General features: G+C 43.3%; 1 protein-coding gene across 5 annotated transcripts in view; it reads left to right on the top strand.

Moving 5' to 3' along the window:
• NKTR (natural killer cell triggering receptor) overlaps positions 1 to 15,521 on the top strand; it is a 36,087-nt gene extending 20,566 nt beyond the window's left edge. For 4 of the 5 annotated variants that reach the window (XM_083406065.1, XM_083406064.1, XM_083406067.1 and 1 more), the window contains 9 exons: positions 1,715 to 1,940; positions 3,903 to 4,055; positions 5,031 to 5,118; positions 5,953 to 6,098; positions 7,120 to 9,972; positions 11,137 to 11,232; positions 11,484 to 11,543; positions 11,863 to 11,967; positions 14,183 to 15,521. In XM_083406065.1, coding sequence (XP_083262191.1) covers positions 1,715 to 1,940; positions 3,903 to 4,055; positions 5,031 to 5,118; positions 5,953 to 6,098; positions 7,120 to 9,972; positions 11,137 to 11,232; positions 11,484 to 11,543; positions 11,863 to 11,967; positions 14,183 to 14,261 — 3,806 coding nt within the window. In that variant the 3' untranslated portion in view covers positions 14,262 to 15,521. The remainder of the gene's footprint in view (positions 1 to 1,714; positions 1,941 to 3,902; positions 4,056 to 5,030; positions 5,119 to 5,952; positions 6,099 to 7,119; positions 9,973 to 11,136; positions 11,233 to 11,483; positions 11,544 to 11,862; positions 11,968 to 14,182) is intronic. The other variant, XM_083406066.1, reaches the window with a different exon arrangement.
• The last annotated feature ends 3,497 nt before the right edge of the window (positions 15,522 to 19,018 follow it).

Consider the following 19,018-nt stretch of genomic DNA (forward strand, 5'->3'; position numbering starts at 1 on the left):
GAGATACTATCATAATTTGTATTAGATCTAGGTATTCTGCAAGTTAAAGAAACCCCTTTTTATGTGCTTTTACTATGTTTCCATATTGTAACATTATACTGAGTTTGGTCATATTGTGTTGCTACATTTGGGAGAATGTGGGCTACGTATTGGAAAATAAGCATATTGGAAAATACTAATTTGTTAAACCTAGGATAATACAGGAATATTAGAAGTGTGCTTCCTTATTAAATTTTAAATGGATCAAATTTTCTAAGCTTAAATCATAGTAAAACAGGACATTTTCATGATAAAGTTGTTTACGTAGAATGAGTTTACTCTCTAACATGAATGGCTAACCATTTTCAGGCCAAGAGCTATTTGGCCCATGGTCAGTCCTCTTGTGGGCCAAAGTATAGATGGGTGTGTGATCATTTTATTCTTAACAATTAAAAACAAATCTTGGGGTATCTTGGGATCATAAACCTTTTGGCATCATTGAATAAGTGCATGGGACCTGTTGGAATGGTCAGGGGTGTGTGTGTGTGTGTGTGTGTGTGTTTAATGACAAAATGGACTGGGGGCACCTCCTTTAGGGGCTACAACAAACCTTAGGGCATCATGACAGGGGACCCATAGGAGCAGTAATAACAACAACAGTAAGACAGATTGGAGTAGGGGACCACAGAAAATCCCTTGGAGGCTAGGTGGAGCCTCTGGGAGTGCATTAGCCACCCTTGCTATAACACAGTGCATCTGTAAGCACCCTACTCTTTATGATCTTGTTTTTTAAGATGGCCTGTTATTTTTTACTCTGCATAAGACCGTGATCCATCCAGATGCAGGCATAACTTTTCCCACAGGAGAGTGTGGTGCTCATTTTCTCCCCAGTATACCCTTGGCCTCATTTGTACCACAGCCATCACTACCAGTGGCATAACTTGTGGACCAGGTTGCTAGACAGAAGAGGGGGGCTGGCTGTGTTGGAGGTGCACACTGACCCCTGATGGAAGTACTGGCCAGAGAAAGAGATGTTATGGAGGGCTTTGGAAAGAATAGGACTTCATTGATGCCTGTGCAGAAACTATCCAGTGGACCCTGTTAGACTAGCAAGTGCAGATAAATTGCATCCCAGAGTCTTTTGTATTGTGTGCGCGAACCCTCAGCAGCTGCAGTTTTTACATTAAACAATAAAGCACTATGAGTATCCATTGTTATGCCATCGTTAAGAAAGGAAAATGAAAGCGGGAAGGAAAAGTTAAGAACCTGGATGAAAGAAGTCTTCAGGGCTATTTAAAAAATAAGGCAGGAATTAAGATGTATATTTGCTGGGGGTGACGTTGAGAGTTAAATACTTTTACAATATCAGTTGCTGGCATACAGCACAATGTCTGTCTTCCCACAGATAACCAGCATGTTGATTTTATATGAATGTATCTGGATGCATTTTCTCAAGGCAAATGGCAGTAAACAATGGCTGCATTGTCCAGCATTAAATTGTCTAGTGTTTGGTTAATGCCAAATTGCCAGTGTAGCCTTTTTATGTCTGCCCAGTGGTCACTCAGTAGGGTTAGAACTAGCATACTATCTCAAATATTTAGAAACAAACAAAAAAGTGTAATGATCTAATCATGATCCCCAGAGTTCATTGTGTTTGTGGTTTTACCCATGCGGAGTGCAAATCCCTATGTTCCCAGTGTGAATTACAAAAATGTATTAACTTTCCCATCCTAAGCATTGGAGAAGAAGAGAAAGGTGTCTGCTCACTCAAAAGCTTCAGATACTTCCACCAGCAGCTCGTCTACTTCATCAGAATCATCATCTGGCAGTGAATCTGAAAGTGAGAGAAGCAGGAAAAGGAAACGCAAGCGGAGAATGAAAGCTAAACAGTCAAGGAAGCGACGAAGGGAAGAGAAGAAAAAGGAGGAACCCAAGAACAAACGGGCATCAAGCCAAAGAAGGTATCTAATACATTATCACAAGAAGAGATGAATAAGCTTTTTTTATCAAGGTTTTAACATTTTATTCACTTTTGTGCATAAACCTGTAAGCTTCTCTTGAGCACCAAGTTTTAAGATTCTTGGCTTGTAGTGAAGGTAACTGTCTCACAGTCAGACTTTCTGCATTGGGAAATAATATTCCAGGGCATAATCTGTGAAGTTGACTTTGACATGTTACATAAGTTGATGCTGACATTTAGGACTGAGGAACCAGCCCTAACCATTTAAGCTAAAGCACACCACAGTAAAATGAGTAGGGGTATTCATGGCTCCCAATATTTGCCTTGTATCTGTGCGTTCTTAAATTCTTAGCTCTTTCTGAGTTGCTCTGTGTTCTTCTGCTTTGACCTATGTGTGAGTTTCCAAGCTACTCTGCGTAAAATCAAACACTTGTGTTCTCCCATTTGCTATAATGGAGAATCTAATAACAGCCAACCCCAAAGCTTTTACATGCCTACAAATAGGTCTTACAACATGAAGCTCTTTAGAATGTGGCTGCTGAATTCTGAAGGGCTCTGGTTTGGTTTGTTTTTTTGTAAAAGCAGAGCATTGTGAGGTTTTAAAAACAAAAATGAAGCTTTCAACTCTTAAAAAAACCCAAAACATCCATTTCCACCAACACTCTGAGCTCTACTGCGCTCCACAGTCATTATTTTGGACAGCCTCGCTTCTTGCAAAGCCCATGAACTTGGAGCAGGAGGGAAGACCACAGCTCCAAGGGCTGAGTATGCCCCCCTTGACCCCTCTATATAGCTTTTGTAACTCTTCCCCAGACCACACCCTTCACTGAACCTGCAGCACAGTGTTTTTTGCTTGGCTGCAAAGCATCCTTAAACTCTGATTATTCCTTTCACTTGTCTGAATGAAAAATAGAGAGGGATGTGTGAAGATACCGTATTTTTCGCTCTATAAGACGCACTTTTCCCCTCCTAAAAAGTAAGGGGAGATGTGTGTGCGTCTTATGGAGCGAATGCAGGCTTCGCTGGCCACCCCAGAAGCCAGAACAGCTAGAGGGAGCACTGTGAAGCGCTCCCTCTGGCTATTCTAGCTTAGCTGCGCGAAGCCTCCGCAGGGCAGCGGGGAGCCTTCATCCCCTGACGGGCTTCAGTCAGTCTCCCTCCTTGGGGAAAAGCCTGCAAGCGCCACACACACGCTTCACGCGGCTCGTGAAAGGGAGCGCTGAGCAGAGCCTGGGATGCATACAGGCTCTGCTCAGCGCTTCCTTTCAATAATATATTTTTTCTTGCATTCCCCCTCTAAAAACTAGGTGCGCCTCATGGTCAGGTGCGTCTTATGGAGCGAAAAGTGTGGTACATCCCTACAGTACAAAACTCTCATTCATTCTTCCACCCACTTTCCCCCTCTGGTCCTGCCCACCATGGGCATGTGGCCCATGGCCCTTGGGGCAAAAAAGCTTCCTCATCCCTGACCTATGGAAATAGAGGAGAAACAGCAGTATATGATACAGAGTAACATAGAAACAGTGGGGAGCGGGGGAGAGTTATTGACACCACACTTCGATAAGAGGGAGCCCCTCAGATTGCTTAGTTCTTTAACCTACATACAGAGCCATTGCATACCCTGCCATATGGGAATCTATGTCACTGCTGGCGCTCTTTGAATCCCACTTTTTGCCCTCGAGTAAATGAATGCAGCTTATCTAAAGGAATAGAAGCAGATAACCTGCAGGCCTGAATTCTCTGCTTGTCTGGAGAAGTAAATTGTGCTGACTTAAAGAAATTCAGGAAGTAAAAAGTTTAGGAGTTTGATTCATCATCAGGTTATTAAGTTTGAAAAAAGCTTACAATGCAAGGAAAGTTTATGTAGAAAGTTGTCAGATACAGACTATAGTCTGACACATGCAGTTCTCATTTGGGTTTCAAAAATTGTGTGTGTGTATTCTAAATTGCTCTTTCTGTTCAGCCATACTAACAGAAGCGAAGAAAATGAAAAAGCAGTGGACTCAAATGCGAAGAGGGACAAGCCCGTGGTCCGTCCTGAAGAAATTCCTCCAGTACCGGAAAACAGATTTTTGCTCAGAAGAGACGCACCAGTTATAAATACAGAGCCTGAGCCGTATGCAACAATTTTCTTCTTGTTGTATTTGTTCCTTCTCTGTGGGACTGCTCCTTTTAAGCAATCCTTGAGCCAATTGTGTATTTGCAGTTAGGGAGTTAGTGGAGGATCGTTATAACTTGCAATAATACCTCAGCATTACAGGGATGCAGTTCATATGCTTGAATTTCGATGGGATGCTTGCGTACTCCCATGGCTGGGGGGAAAAAAAAGTATTTTACACGTAGGAAACCAAGGTCTTTATTTTTTGATGGAAGAAATGTCTCATCTAGCCAGCTATTGTACCAGTTGCCGTTAAAAAAAAAGGGGCCAAGGGTGCAGAATAGTAACAAAGTATTGGATTCCAGTTTTCTCTAAATGTTAGCCAGATTTTGGTTTAGAAAGATCCTCAACATGAACTCTCTATGTCCTGACCATTATAACCCCTGATGTTTCCAAAGGAGTAATTCCTGGTCCTCAGATACTTCCTCTCATACCTAGTGGGGTATATGCAGCAAAGGGTGAAGAAATCCTACATGCCCATTTCATTTCATTCTTGGATGTAGGCCCCTGGTCAGGTTAGTCTCATAGCAATTCAGCATCTTTGGGGAAACTCCTTTCATGAAGAGTCAGATTCTTCTCTATTGGATTCCTTAAAGAGGCGTCTTTCTTGGGGGCACCCCAACTTTGATGTCCAGGTGATCCAGCTGGGGAGCCAGATGAAGGAATGCTTTTACAGTATGTGATTCCACCTCTTAGCTAGGAGCTGTAAAGACTCATTTGCCTTGGGTGAAAATTCTGTAACTTTGGGGAGGGGAGGGAGTGCCAACCAGATGGTTATGAACTGTGTCTTAGCAAAGATAAAGCTATGCAATTAAGTGTGTGGCCATTTGAGTCACTTGCTCAGTTTGGGCTGTCTTTAACATTTGACTGTAAGAAACATATATTATTGCCAGTGCTGTTTTCCTTATACCTGTATAATTCTTAATATTTAAGGAAGCTGCTTGATGTAGCCCCGGTTTTGAATGACCAGAAGCCTTCAGTATCTAAATCTGGAAGAAAAATCAGAGGGAGAGGCACAATAGTATGTTTTCCATATTTTCCCCCGCCCTTCAAGCTTTGTAACTTACATGAGAGCTTTATTTTCGCCAGTGTTTGAAAGCTACCTCTGTTTGCTGACCGCTTGCATACAAAAATTCATACTTGTCCCTGGATGCAGAAGCAGGAATGAGGAGGTTAATTACAAAGTATTATTTATTCTATTTCTCCAAGTGCGGGATCCAGGACAGCTCCCAACATGAATCAAAAATGAGTGGAGCTAAAAACACACCAAATGGTTATAATTTTTTTTAAAAAATAAACTAGTTACCTTATAAAAATAGCACTGAATGAAAAATAGTGATATAGGTTTCTCTTCTAAATGGAGATGGGGATTGATAGTAAGGCATGATAAATTGGCTGAGAATGTGAGACCTCAAAAGGTCGAGTAGCAATAAACAACTGAAAAATATTATCAAAATGTATTGCAGTGTTTGCCTGTTGCTTGCAGAACCTTTATATGGCAAAGAACAGAAAGAGTAGAAGTGGAGATGATTTTTTAAAGCCCACTAGCCAGATGCTGTATTTTAGCTTCTTGTGGGCTCTATGTTCTCCTGTCACAAAAGCTCTTTCTCCAAGTTCAACAATGTCTCCGCTAGTACCTTCATTTTCTCTTCCTGCAGAGTTCCTCTGGCAAGGTTTGCTTACCTGCACAGAAAATCTGCAACTAATCTCCAGATTTGGGTGTAACATATGCTCAGTATACGGTTGCCCCCAGACATTCGTCTTTAATCGTAGATAAGCCTTGGTGATTGTTTACGAGCGCTACTGTATTATGGATTTTGTATACAATTCTGCTTGTGCTGTTGTATTTTTCTAGCGATACCATACACCACCTCGTTCTCGCTCATGTTCAGAATCTGATAATGATGAGAGCAGTGAAACTCCTCCACACTGGAAGGAAGAAATGCAGAGGTTAAGAGCCTATAGGCCACCCAGTGGAGAAAAATGGAGTAAAGGAGACAAGTAAGACTAGCTCTCTTAAATTATTCTTGCCCCATAAAATAGTCAGTCGATTACATATAGGCACAAGATGAATAAAGAGAGTGGTGATAGCAAATTCTGTAAGGCATCTATTGCACTGCAGTTTAGATAGACTTTGTACCTGGTAAGAGAGTTTATTTTTAGATGCCTACAAATAAGAGAGTAGGGCTGGGTAGGGAAATTTTACTTGGGTGCTTTGCGATGTCTAGTTTACATCCTATTATCTGGAACAGGGTGACATATGTTAATCTTACTTGCAGAAACTTCTTGAGTATTAAAACAGTTCGTTGCATTGTAAAAAAACCTATATGAACAGGTTAAAAATAATTCAAAAATGGAACGATTTTTGTCTATGAAAATCTGTTGAGTTTGCCCCCAAAATATGTTTCATGAAACTTTACTTATTTGCATTTTGTGAAGCTCCTGTGCCCCACCCTCCACCCCCTGGGCTGTTTTCATTCCCAGTGAACAACCATCATAGCTTTAACAATTCTCCCCCCCCCCCCCATGGGATTGCTTTTGGAATGAATTCCATGGGTACACACTTATGCAAAAAACTATTCATCTGAACAGTCAGCCAAGTTAGTTGCTCTGAGGACATGTTCCTGAGTATTAACACAATTTTGTTGGATCATATTTGAGCAACTTCTTTGAGGCATGTGAACTGAGGCTTTGTTTATCCACTCAGATGTAGTTCTGTCATTTTGGTTTTCTTTACTTGAGGTAGAGATACTGCTCGCAATTTCGTGTGCACTAATTGTTGAGGGCCTTTTTAGGAAGATGCCTGTACCAGCTCAGTAATTCCAGGCATCTGCAGATCATGTACCCAGGTCTTTAGACCCATGCTGTTTGGCTCCTGAAAACCCAAACTTTGCTAGAGAACTTTAGAAGCCAAGCAAGCATAGTCAAGGAGGTGCTTATTTTTAAATAAATAAATATTTCATCCAAAGACCTCGGGGTGCTCACAAGATACAGATAAACATTTTATTCATTTGTTTCTTAGGTTGAGTGACCCAGGAAGGTGGGATGAAAGAAGTCTGTCTCAGAGGTCAAGGTCATGGTCACATAATGGTTATTCTGACCTAAGTAGTGTTAAATACGGTCGCCACCACAAGAAACACCGGAAAGAGAAAAAGGCAAAGCACAAAAAGAAGGCCAAAAAGCAAAAACACTTAAAGAAGCAGAAGCAAATTAAAAAGAAGAGGTTATCAACTTCAACAGAGAAAGAATCTTCTCGTTCTTCTGCTAGAAGGACAAAATCGCCTTGTGATCGTGAGAGGGTGTCCCGCTCTTCCTCACTTTCTTCTAGAGATGACTCCTCCAGAAGGGACTGGTCTAAATCTGATAGAGATAAGCAGAGCTCATTGTCCCCGTCAAGCAGGGACTCCCGGTCATACTACAGGTCTAGAACCAGGTCTAGAACCAGGTCCAGATCTTATTCCAGAAGAAGTTCTAGGTCAAGAATGGCTTTTAAGTCTTCTCAGTCTAGGAGCAGATCAAGATCTAGGTCCAGTTCCAAGCATCTGAAGATGGTGTCCAGTTCTCCAAAAAATGTCGCAGCTCGTTTAAATGAATTCAAGCCTGTTGCTGTCGAACCTGTCATGGCAGCATTGCCACAAAATGACAAAGTTGTGATACAGCCCGTTGTTGCCGAAAGCATTCCAGTCATATCTCTTAGTGACAGTCCTCCGCCTTCTAGATGGAAACCTGGGCAAAAGCCTTGGAAACCATCCTATGAGCGAATTCAGGAAATGAAAGCAAAGACCACTCACTTGATGCCTACCCAGACTACCTACAGTTTAGTAAGTGTCAAAGATGCAAGCACATCCTCTTCATACCGTAAGCGACGAAAAAGTTCAGATAGTGACCGCAGTGATTATTCAAAAGATCACAGCGATAGAAGCTCAGAGAGTTGGCGAAGATCGAGGAGCAGGACATCTCGAAGTAGATCCTACTCCAAGTCTTACTCCAGATCAAGAAGTCCATCCAGCTCAAGATCTCGGTCAACTGTTAGATCCCATTCAGTGCATAAATTCCCCAGTGACCGGTCGTGCTACAGTGGGTCGTCATCTTATTTTTCTCTCAGTGAGGATGACCGACAGAAAAACAAAACGAAAGAAAGCGGGCACTTGTCAAAGAAGAGACAAAGCAGTTCTGAAAGTACTCTTCTATATGCAAAAGATGCGGCTTCTCAGAAGCACAGGGAGAGCGCGAGTAGATCCTCTCTGGACTTCTCCACAGATAGTGAGCAGGTGACAAAACCACAGCCAGTGCAGGAAAAAGGGCCATTGCAGCAAGAAAAAGCAAGCCGGAAGCGAAAGAAAAGCAGCTCTGCTTGCGATGGGAATGAAGAAAAGCCCGGGTCTGAGTGGGGCAGTGACCATTCAAAAAAACGACTTTTGGAGGAGAAACTGAGCTCCCCAAGAAGCGGTCGAAAAGCAAAAAGGAAAACGCGTGCCGATAGTAAGTGGGACTCTGAATCAAATTCAGAAAGAGGCGGAAACAGGAACTCTAAGGAAGATTCAAGATTGTCTTCTAGCAAGGAAGAAGGTGAAGCTACATCAGACTCTGACACAGATCTCAGCCTCGCCAAGTGCAAGACAAAGTTGGATTCCTCCTCAGGTACACTCAAGACAAGCAAGCAGTTCTCCCCTTCCGAGACGGAGAGCTCCCATTCCAATTCAGGGGCCAGGGGGAAATCCAGAAAGCAAAAACATGGCTCCAAAAAGAACCTCAAAAAGACACATTCCAAAAAAGCGAAGGAGAAATCCAAGGGTAAAAAAGAAAAGAAGCATAAGGCCCAAAAACGAAAGGAAACATTTCACTGGCAGCCGCCTCTGGAGTTTGGAGAAGAGGAGGAGGAGGAAGAGGACATCGCTGTAAAGCCACGCACCAAGGATGAGAGAGAGAAGCCAGTCGTGACAAAAACAGATAAAAAGCAGGATCAAGATTCTGAAAACGATAAAATGCTCCAAGACCAAACAGGGAATGACAAAAAGCTCAGTGATGAGAATAAAACTGGAGGCCAGACATCACCTGCCGTTAAGAACGTTTGTAAAGTTAATGGGGAAGAGGCTACATCAGCACATGCTCTAAATTCAGAAAAAAATACGGAAATTTCAGAAAGCGCTGGTGCTGCCAAAGTAAATAATGAAAATGAGATGGATGTTACCCAGATGGATGACATGGAGATTTGTACTCCCGAGCATAATTCACCCATGAAGGTTGATGTGGAACTTTCTCCAGTAAGTCTGAAGGTGAACCTGCAGGACATTAAAGTCAGTAAGAGCACAGATGTGCCAAGCAGCTCTGAAGCGGAGAGTGCAAAACCAGGACTTGATGCTAGAGAATTGACTGGTAGCAAAGAAGGCAGCACACAGATAGAGAAACAAAGACCTAAGCCTGTCACAACCATTGCTGCTGTGGAAAGTGTGCTGAAGACTGAGCTGGTGGAAAACCCTCAGAGCAGCGTAGCTGACAATAAATGGAAACCGTTACAGGGAGTAGGGAACCTGCTGCCTGCAGCTCCGGCAGCTGCTAGTAATCCTTCCGAAGCCAAAAGCGTGGCCTCGTCGTCCGAGTCAAAGCCACAAGGTTTAAGAATAGAAATTAAAAGCAAAAACAAAATTAGACCAGGCTCTCTGTTTGATGAAGTTAGGAAGACTGCCCGGCTGAATCGGAGACCAAGGAACCACGAGAGCTCTAGCGAGGAGGATTCTCCCACACGGGAAAACAGCCAGTCAAGGAGCCATAGCCGGTCACGAAGCAAGTCGGACCCCAAATCCAGGCACAGAGCAAGATCCCATTCCTACAGTCACTCCAGAAGTCGATCAGGAAGTTCCACCTCTTCTTACAGGTAAGTAAAATTACTTGCATTTTACAAATAGGCATAGCTATTTATGGACAGTCATTGGGGTGCACATATGCCCGTTCCATCCCTGTTCCTCCCCCTTACAGTGTCAAAAACGGCATGCATGTCAGTGGTTGTGCGTGCCTTAAGTGCACACAAACGCTCAGTTGCCTGTATTTCTTTCATGAAATGATGGCAAAGAATAAAACATAACAATTGGTAAAGGTAGAGGGACCCCTGACCATTAGGTCCAGTCGTGGCCGACTCTGGGGTTGCGGCACTCATCTCGCTTTATTTGCCGAGGGAACCGGCGTACAGCTTCCGCGTCATGTGGCCAGCATGACTAAGCTGCTTCTGGTGAACCAGAACAGTGCACGGAAACGCCGTTTACCTTCCCGCCGGAGCGATACCTATTTATCTACTTGCACTTTGACGAGCTTTCGAACTGCTAGGTTGGCAGGAGCAGGGACCGAACAACAGGAGCTCACCCCGTCGCGGGGATTCGAACCGCCGACCTTCCGATCAGCAAGTCCTAGGCTCCGGTTTAACCCACAGTGCCACCCGCGTCCCAACAATTGTTAATAAAAACAATTAAATCATTCAGAAAACTAGAACCTGCAAGAAACCGAAACCATATCAGCATTGTAGGCATCTACATTGTTGTTGTTGTTTAGTCGTCTTAGTCATGTTCGACTCCGTAACTCCATGAACCAGAGCATGCCTTGGAAACTCTCACTTTCTTCTCAAAGCTTATCCTTTTTTATGTCCATGCAGTTTTCTTGGCAAAATACTGGAGTGGATTGCCAATTCCTTCTCCAGGTGGATCACATTTAATCTAAACTCTCCGCTATGACCTGCCTTTCTTGGGTGGCCCTGCAGGGCATAGCTCATAGCTTCTCTGAGTTACTCAAGCCCCTTCGCCACGACAAGGCAGTGATCCATGAAGGGGAGGTATCTGCGTAGGCTTGTGCAAACAAATATGTTTTTAGCATGTGTCGAAAAGAGTGTAGTGAAGGCTCCTTCCTGATACCCGTAGGCTATTTCAGTGTTTGTTCTCAATGGGGCTAGCCTGTTGGTCACTGTGTGCTCTGAAAACCATAAAACGAACCCCTGTGATTAGCTGGGCCTTACTTTGCACAGATTTTAAGTACATGCACTTGAAATCTCTAGGTCACGGAGTTACACACGAAGCCGGAGCAGAGGATGGTACAGCAGAGGCCACTCAAGAAGTCGAAGTAGTTCTTACGACAGTTGCAGGAGCCACAGGTTAGTACCAGCAAAAGGGATAGGGAAGTGCTGGAGAGAAGAGAATAAATTCCTGCAAAAATCTGCTTGAAGCCTCCTTTGGTTTCATACCAGAGGCACTCTGTAGATTTAGTATGGTTTAAAAACAAACACACATTTTGTCACTTGGAGAAATAATTATAACTGGCTTTAATGCAAAATAAGCAAGCACAATATTGGGATATCTTTCTTACAGTTTGAAAATGTCATGTCATTCTTTTCTTGTTTAATAGTCGCACTTATAGTAGAAGTCGGTCCAGAAGCAGCTCTTACGATCACCACAGTCGATCAAGGTATGCTAAGACATCATTTTTGAAATATGACTCTAGTATATAATGGGTTAGTAACAGTAAATTTGAATGATGCATTGATAATAAGGTGCTGTGGCTTTTCTAAATGGGCTTATTTGACTTCAAAATTGGAAGAGAATAATGGAAACATTATGAATGGGTACCTTTTATTGATTTTTTTTTTCATTTGAGTTTAGTTTTTAATTCTCTAGTATATTGTATATTATCTGTGTATAAGAAAGCTTTGATGTCTCTTAAGTTTATTTAGGGAGATTCAGGGTTAAGCAAAGTAAGTCATTGCTTGGTTTTTCACCCATAGAAGCAGGTCCTATACTTATGACAGTTACTACAGCAGGAGCCGGAGCCGAAGTAGAAGCAAAAGGAGTGACAGTTACCACAGATCTCGCAGTTATGACAGACGGTCCAGGTATGTGGTTTTTGGCAGCTAGACGGAGGAACTTAGTATAGACAAATGCAAATGGCACTTTCCTGTCACCTTCTCTGTTCAAACTACTTGTACTCCCTAGCAGTAATGCGAACTGTTTACAAATCTTGTGCAGTTGCCAAAATTCCACAAAAATTGGACCGACCCAAGGGCTCCAAACATAATTATAATATAAAACAAAACAATATAAATCAGAGCACAGTAAAATATTAAATGTCCAAAACCATTAACAGTAGAGCAAAAGTGAAATGTCAAGGCAACATAGTTACCCAATACCAAAAGCCTGGTAGTGCCACAACTTGTGTGTCACTGCGGGAAAGTTCTGTGTCCCATGCAAGCTTGAGCTACACGTGTGACAACAGCCGAACACAAAGCAAGATCATTTCTATTTACCTTAACAGGTGAGCTGTTTCCTATTAGAAGAGGTGTTCCTTGTCACCTGAACTCAGGTCATTTAGGGCTTTGATGGTAATAAGCGCCTCAGACTGTACCCAAAAACTACAGTGGTGCCTCGAGTTACAAACACCTCAGGTTACAAACTCCGCTAACCTGGAAGAGAAGAAGAAGAAGAAGAGTTTGGATTTGATATACCGCCTTTCACTCCCTTTAAGGAGTCTCAAAGCGGCTAACAATCTCCTTTCCCTTCCTCCCCCACAACAAACACTCTGTGGGGTGAGTGGGGCTGAGAGACTTCAAAGAAGTGTGACTGGCCCAAGGTCACCCAGCAGCTGCATGTGGAGGAGCGGAGACGCGAACCCGGTTCCCCAGATTACGTGACTACTGCTCTTAACCACTACACCACACTGGCTCTCAGTTACCTCAAGTTGAGAACTTTGCCACAGGATGAGAACGGAAATGGTGTGCTGGCGGCGTGGCAGCAGCAAGAGGCCCCATTAGCGAAAGCACGCCTCTAGTTAAGAGCAGTTTCAGGTTAAGAATGCACCTCCGGAATGAATTAAGTTTGTAACTAGAGATACCGCAGTAATGTGATCACATGTTCCACTGTGAAGCCAGTGTGATCACATACAGTGGTACCTCGGGTTAAGAACTTCATTCTGGATGTCCGTTCTTAATCTGAAACTGTTCTTAACCTGAGGTACTGTTTCTGGGTTAGCGGAGTCTGTAACCTGGAGCGTCAGCAACCCGAGGTACCACTGTATTCCAGTGACAACAGTTTGAAGTGTCCAAACACTTTTCAGAATGTCTCACCTAGTAGATCACATTATAAGTAAGCCACTCTGGATCTGACCAAGGTTTGTGCAGCAGTGGCCAGATCCACTATCTCCAGAAACCATAGTGGTGGAAGGGTGCTTCGAGCTACAACTACCATGTTGCCTGCCCAGGGGATTGATCCCAGGCTACACATGTTATTAAAATAGCCAAAACAAATCTCCTATTGAACAAAGGCAAGTCTGTCTTGTCTCAATTAGATTTCAGTTTGTTAGCCCACATCTAATCCTTAACTGATTCAGAACTTACTCTGCCTCACTGGACTCATAGAGGAACAAAGAACTAGGTTATTACATTTGATTTTTATTGGTAGCTAGTACACAGCAAAATAGGTTACCTTTGGTGACAGCTGTTGAACTTGAGAGGTGACACAAATGTCTCTTCTGTCTAAATGTTTCTGAGAACACCTGATCACTGCTTTTTATTCCCTGTAGTGGTCCTGATGTGTAGTTTTCCATTAACAACCTTGATAAGTGTTAGATCTCATTATGGTGCCAAGGCATCAGCTTTCCACCACATTGCCTGAAAAGGTGTAATTGCCCCATGTTTGGGTGTTGGAAGAAAATCAATATTTTAAGAATTGTCCCTTCTTACTCTCTTACACCAGGCTTTTTGTTCTATTACCTCTTTTTTAATGATGCTTTGAATCAAAGTATAGGCGTTGGCTATGTACCAAGTTAGGTGGTAGGTTCAAAATTGGCAAAAGGCAACCGGGGTGGGGGGAATCCTGAAATACACCTCTAATTAGAGTAGGTGAGCTTTCATCCATTTGAGAGTTTGAGAAAATCCATGCTTGAAATAAGCAAGCTTTCATCGTAGGCTGGAAAGCATCTTTAACATAATGAAATGTATTTCATTTCTTTGCCATGCCACTCTGCTCACAATGGGGACTGCTGCAGAATTTTGTACTTGAAAATGTGACACTTCATCAGTGTATACCTTCACTTGGCTTTTTTTTTTTTTCTAGATCCTACGGCTCAGACAGTGAAAGTGACCGCAGTTATTCTAACAACCGAAGCCCCAGTGAAAGCAGCAGATACAGCTGAAAGCCATAACCATTGGAAATACGGATTATATTTAACAGGGGTTTCCCCCCATCAGTACTGTCCAGACCCTTTTTTCTCAGTATTCCCAAGTAAAACTGACAGATGCCTAGTGAGGTGAGGCCTTACAACTTCTGAGCACAACCTTTTCATATGCTGTCTTCTGAATCCCGGAGTTACATTTATCAATCATGAGAGATTTGGATCTGCAGATATCCTTATGTATTGAGAGAGGCCTGATGTGTCAGAATTACCTCTTGGGACTAGCAAATGGCTTCTAGCCTTTTCTCAAAAATACGCTGGCAGCCATGAGACTGTGAAGGAGGAGGAGGAGAATACTGTTCCGAGACTACCTTCTTTGTCATTACCTAAAAAGCTTGGATTATTTCAGTGGTGACCTGGTATAAGCCTTTACACGAGTGGAGGTAGATAAAAAGATTTAAGGCAGGTATTTCTGTCTTTCTGCAGTACAATATGTAATACTTAGGTTCAGGTGCAAAGCTTCACATCTCTTTCTTGGAAAAAAGTTAAAAAATGTATAAAAGTGTATGTTAAGCCTCAAAAGATGGTAGTCTAGAGTTCTATTTCAATTCTGTATCCATGCTATAAGAATGTAGGAATAATGTTGCACCCTGGATTTGTAAAAGCTGACCTAAAGGGCCTTTGGCATTCTTAGTCATGTCTTTGAACACTGGGAATAGTTTCAGTGGGGACTTTCTGACCACCCACCCTTCAGTGAATGAGACTTGTACAAGATAAATTTGGTGTTTGATTTTTCCCACTGGCTTCAGAATACCACCAGGTATTTATACCGTTAAGATTTTATACTGTAGCAAAGGAAGACATGGGAGCTCATTTTCAGTGCTCAGCACCAAAAAGAGTCTCAAAAGTGGCAGCAAACTGTTTGTAAACACTCATTTTCAATTCAAAAGCACTGTATTTCTTCCAGTGCTTTGATTCAGCAGTTAAAGAATTGTTTGTAAATGAACATTTCAATGTAAACAAATTTTCATATGAAATTGCGATGTTTTCTAACAGCAGAACTAGCCCTTCTGATAACTGGGTGTGACAGCAGAGGGGAAAATGCTGTCTGTAACTGTAGTCGTGATACTGAATTTAACTTTCTATTATTTTGAAATGCTGTAAATTTCTTAAATGTTATCAAATCCGGATTTTTTTTTTGTCAAGAGCTAACAGCTGTACATTTGAAAATGTGATTCTCGCCCCCCCCCCTTGCAATTAAAAATATAAACCATTTAAGTATATTGGATATTGGATATCACACTCATGGCATCCTCCATTACCTCAAATGCAAACCTGGGTTGATAGAACTGAGATTGTTGTCAAGCTTTTTCGACTTACAGAGATTGGGTTACATCAATTATTTAATTCTGTCATTTAATTCAAACCAACTATTTTATATATTTAAATAATAATTATCAACTTGGCCTATATGCCAATGGCAAAACAACTATTTTATTTATTATTTTGTAGGCTGCAAACATGTTTTAATTGCTATAATTCCCTATACAGTGGTGCCCCGCAAGACGAATGCCTCGCAAGATGGAAAACCCGCAAGACGAAAGGGTTTTCCGTTTTCAGAGGCGCTTCGCAAGATGAATTTCCCTATGGGCTTGCTTCGCAAGACGAAAATGTCTTGCGATTTTTGAGGGGGTTTTTTCGCTCCCCAACTCCTTTTTCTGAAGCGCTAAGCTGCTAATAGCCTTTTAGCAGCTAATCCGCTAATCCCTTAAGCCTTAAAAAGCCATTAATAGCCCTTAAACTGCTAATAGCGCTAATCCGCTAATGGGCTTGCTTCGAAAGACTCGCGGAACGGATTCTTTTCGTCTTGCGAGGCACCACTGTACTAATACTCATGTTGAGCATACTGAAAAGGTAAGTATCTAATCATCCCAGTTAGTCTCCACATACCTTGAGCAATCTTTGAGCATGGTGTTGCTTCTCGCTGTAAATCATTATCTGCAAGACTTAGCTCAGTGCAAATCCTGGGAGCTCGCGAACAGGGGTGATTGTGAGGGCATTTAGCGGGTGAGGCCCAGTTTTCTGTCTCTTGGTTGTCCATTACAAGAGTCTAACTGCTGGAGGAATGTGATGCACAGGAGTAGGATCAGGCCCCCGGGCCTTAGTTTGCCTACCCATGTCTTAGAAGCAGCATAAGGATATGTGGAAGAAGGGAAATGGGGAGACTCTCAGCATTTTTGCCTGTAACTGAATGCACCAAAGGTGTGCTTTAGATCCTAGCCCTTCATCATGAGATCTCGGGGTGCTTCACAGGATAAAATGCAAGATGCAAACACAAGTAAATAATTAAAACAAGACAGTTAAACGCTAGCAGCGGATTCCAGTCTTGTCCTTCTGAGTACCCACTGTTTTCCCCCAGTGGCTGTCATCCTCCAACAGCAAGATAGAGAAGGAACCACACTATAAGCAACAGCACTGGAAAGGCAGAGCTGTTTCATATGCCATGTGGAACAGGATGTTAGGCCAAGGTGGTCGAATTCTGGTGGTACCACTTCAGTCCCCATCTGGAGGCTTGCATTTTTGAATGCTCCCATGCCTATAGTAAAGCACCAACATCGGAAAATGAGGTTTGTCTAGCCCAGGAGTGGGGAACCTCTGGCCTTACGAAATTGTTAGACTCCTGAGTCTCATCAACCCCAGTCAGCATGGCTCCAAACCTTTTCTTAATGTGCTAGATGATTGCAGTTGATGCTTTTAAAAATGATAATAAAAACCTGCAGAAGTAAAACCCACCACCACAATCTGGCCTGAACGCCAGGTTTTCCAAGTTCTCAGCTGATGTTTACAAGCACAGTGTGGCAGAACTTTAAGCTTTCAGCCAGGGTTCCACATGGTTGGCTTGCTTTAATAATTCTGTACCACACCTGGTTGCCTTGGTCATTTGCTCTTTTATTCTGAATGTAGCCTGGTGGATCCGATCGTGAGGGTGGAAAAATGTGTATGCTCCATATGGCACGTCCCTCACTCTCCAAAGCACTTCTCATATCCGTTGAAAGCTTCTGCCCGCAAATGAAATATTCAGTGTGGATTCAAACAAGCCTTGTTATGCTGTTCAATAACCAAGCAGCACTGTACAATGTCTCATCTGCATTTGTTTGTTGAGGTTTGGGGCCTTTCTGCTTTTCCCAAGAGCAGCCCATACGCTAGCTGAAACTATTTAACATGCATTCTCCTTCCCAGAGTGGTTATGTGGAGAGCCTGTATGGTGTAAGTGTTCAAGAGTGCTTGGACAAGGTCCAAGGAAACCCAGATTAAAATCCCAACTCTGGCACAAAACTTCCTGGGTGACCTTGGGCCGAATGCCATTTCTCAACACATCTCAGGAATGTTTTGCATGCAATAGATCCCAGGTTCAGTCCCTGGCATCTTGGGAAAGATTCTTAGCTGAATCTTAGAGGTAGCCGCCTGTCAGCGTACATCAGGGTTGAGGAGCTTGTGTCCCTCCTGATATTGCTGGGTTACAATGCCACAATGCCTTCCACATATGCTGCATCAGGAATATTTTGAGCATCATGTGGCAGGACAGAGTCTCAAACACAGATGTGCTCCTCAAAGCCCACATTCCCAGCATGTTTGCACTCCTCTCAACGACACCTATGTTGGCTTGGTCATGTTCACAGAAAGGAAGACAGCAGGATCCGCCAAGGATGTGCTCTATGGGGAGCTGGCTTTCGGCACCAGGCCCATTGGCAGACCAGCACTGTTTTACATAGATGTCTGCAAATGTATGGGACGCGGGTGGCGCTGTGGGTTAAACCACAGTGTCTAGGACTTGCCGATCAGAAGGTCAGCGGTTCGAATCCCCACGACAGGGTGAGCTCCCGTTGCTCGGTCCCTGCTCCTGCCAACCTAGCAGTTCGAAAGCACGTCAAAGTGCAAGTAGATAAATAGGCACCGCTCTGGCGGGAAGGTAAACGGCGTTTCCGTGTGCTGTTCTGGTTCGCCAGAAGCAGCTTAGTAATGCTGGCCACATGACCAGGAGGCTGTACCCTCGGCCAATAAAGCGAGATGAGCACCGCAACCCCAGAGTCAGCCACGACTGGACCTAATGGTCAGGAGTCTCTTGACCTTTTTACTGAGGAATAAAATATTGCTGAGTATAAAGTTCCTGATCTTTGTTGGTGGAGAAGAATGATATACGTCAAAGTGCAAGTAGATAAATAGGTACCACTCCGGTGGGAAGGTAAACGGCGTTTCCGTGCGCTGCTCTGGTTCGCCAGAAGCGGCTTAGTCATGCTGGCCACATGACCCGGAAGCGGTACGCCGGCTCCCTCGGCCTATAGAGCGAGATGAGCACCGCAACCCCAGAGTCGGTCACAACTGGACCTAATGGTCAGGGGTCCCTTTACCTTTACTGCAAATGTGATGGGAGGACTGGCAACTTCATCCCCGCCATGTAGGAATCCCTTGCAGATGATCGCCCGGAGACAAGACAGTCAGGTTGTGTATCCATAGCAGTGATGTTAGAATTTCTGCACCATGATTGCAGTCATGGGATTTTTGTCTATCACATGACGGTGTATGTTTTGACTCCACAAGGTGGGAAGTGACGGAGACAGGATGTTTGTGTTACTGCGTTCTGTGAAGTGGGACTATTGTCCTTTGTTCTTTTTCTCTTTGCTGTCTGATCCTAGAGAGAGAGGGAGCCATGTTGCAGTGCTCCGTGTGTGTTTATATGTAAATAAAGTAGATTAGCCAAAATGCTGAGTTGCTGAGGT

Source organism: Podarcis tiliguerta (genome assembly GCF_965153285.1).
Source record: "Podarcis tiliguerta genome assembly, chromosome: 12".
Taxonomy (NCBI): Eukaryota; Metazoa; Chordata; class Lepidosauria; order Squamata; family Lacertidae; genus Podarcis; species Podarcis tiliguerta.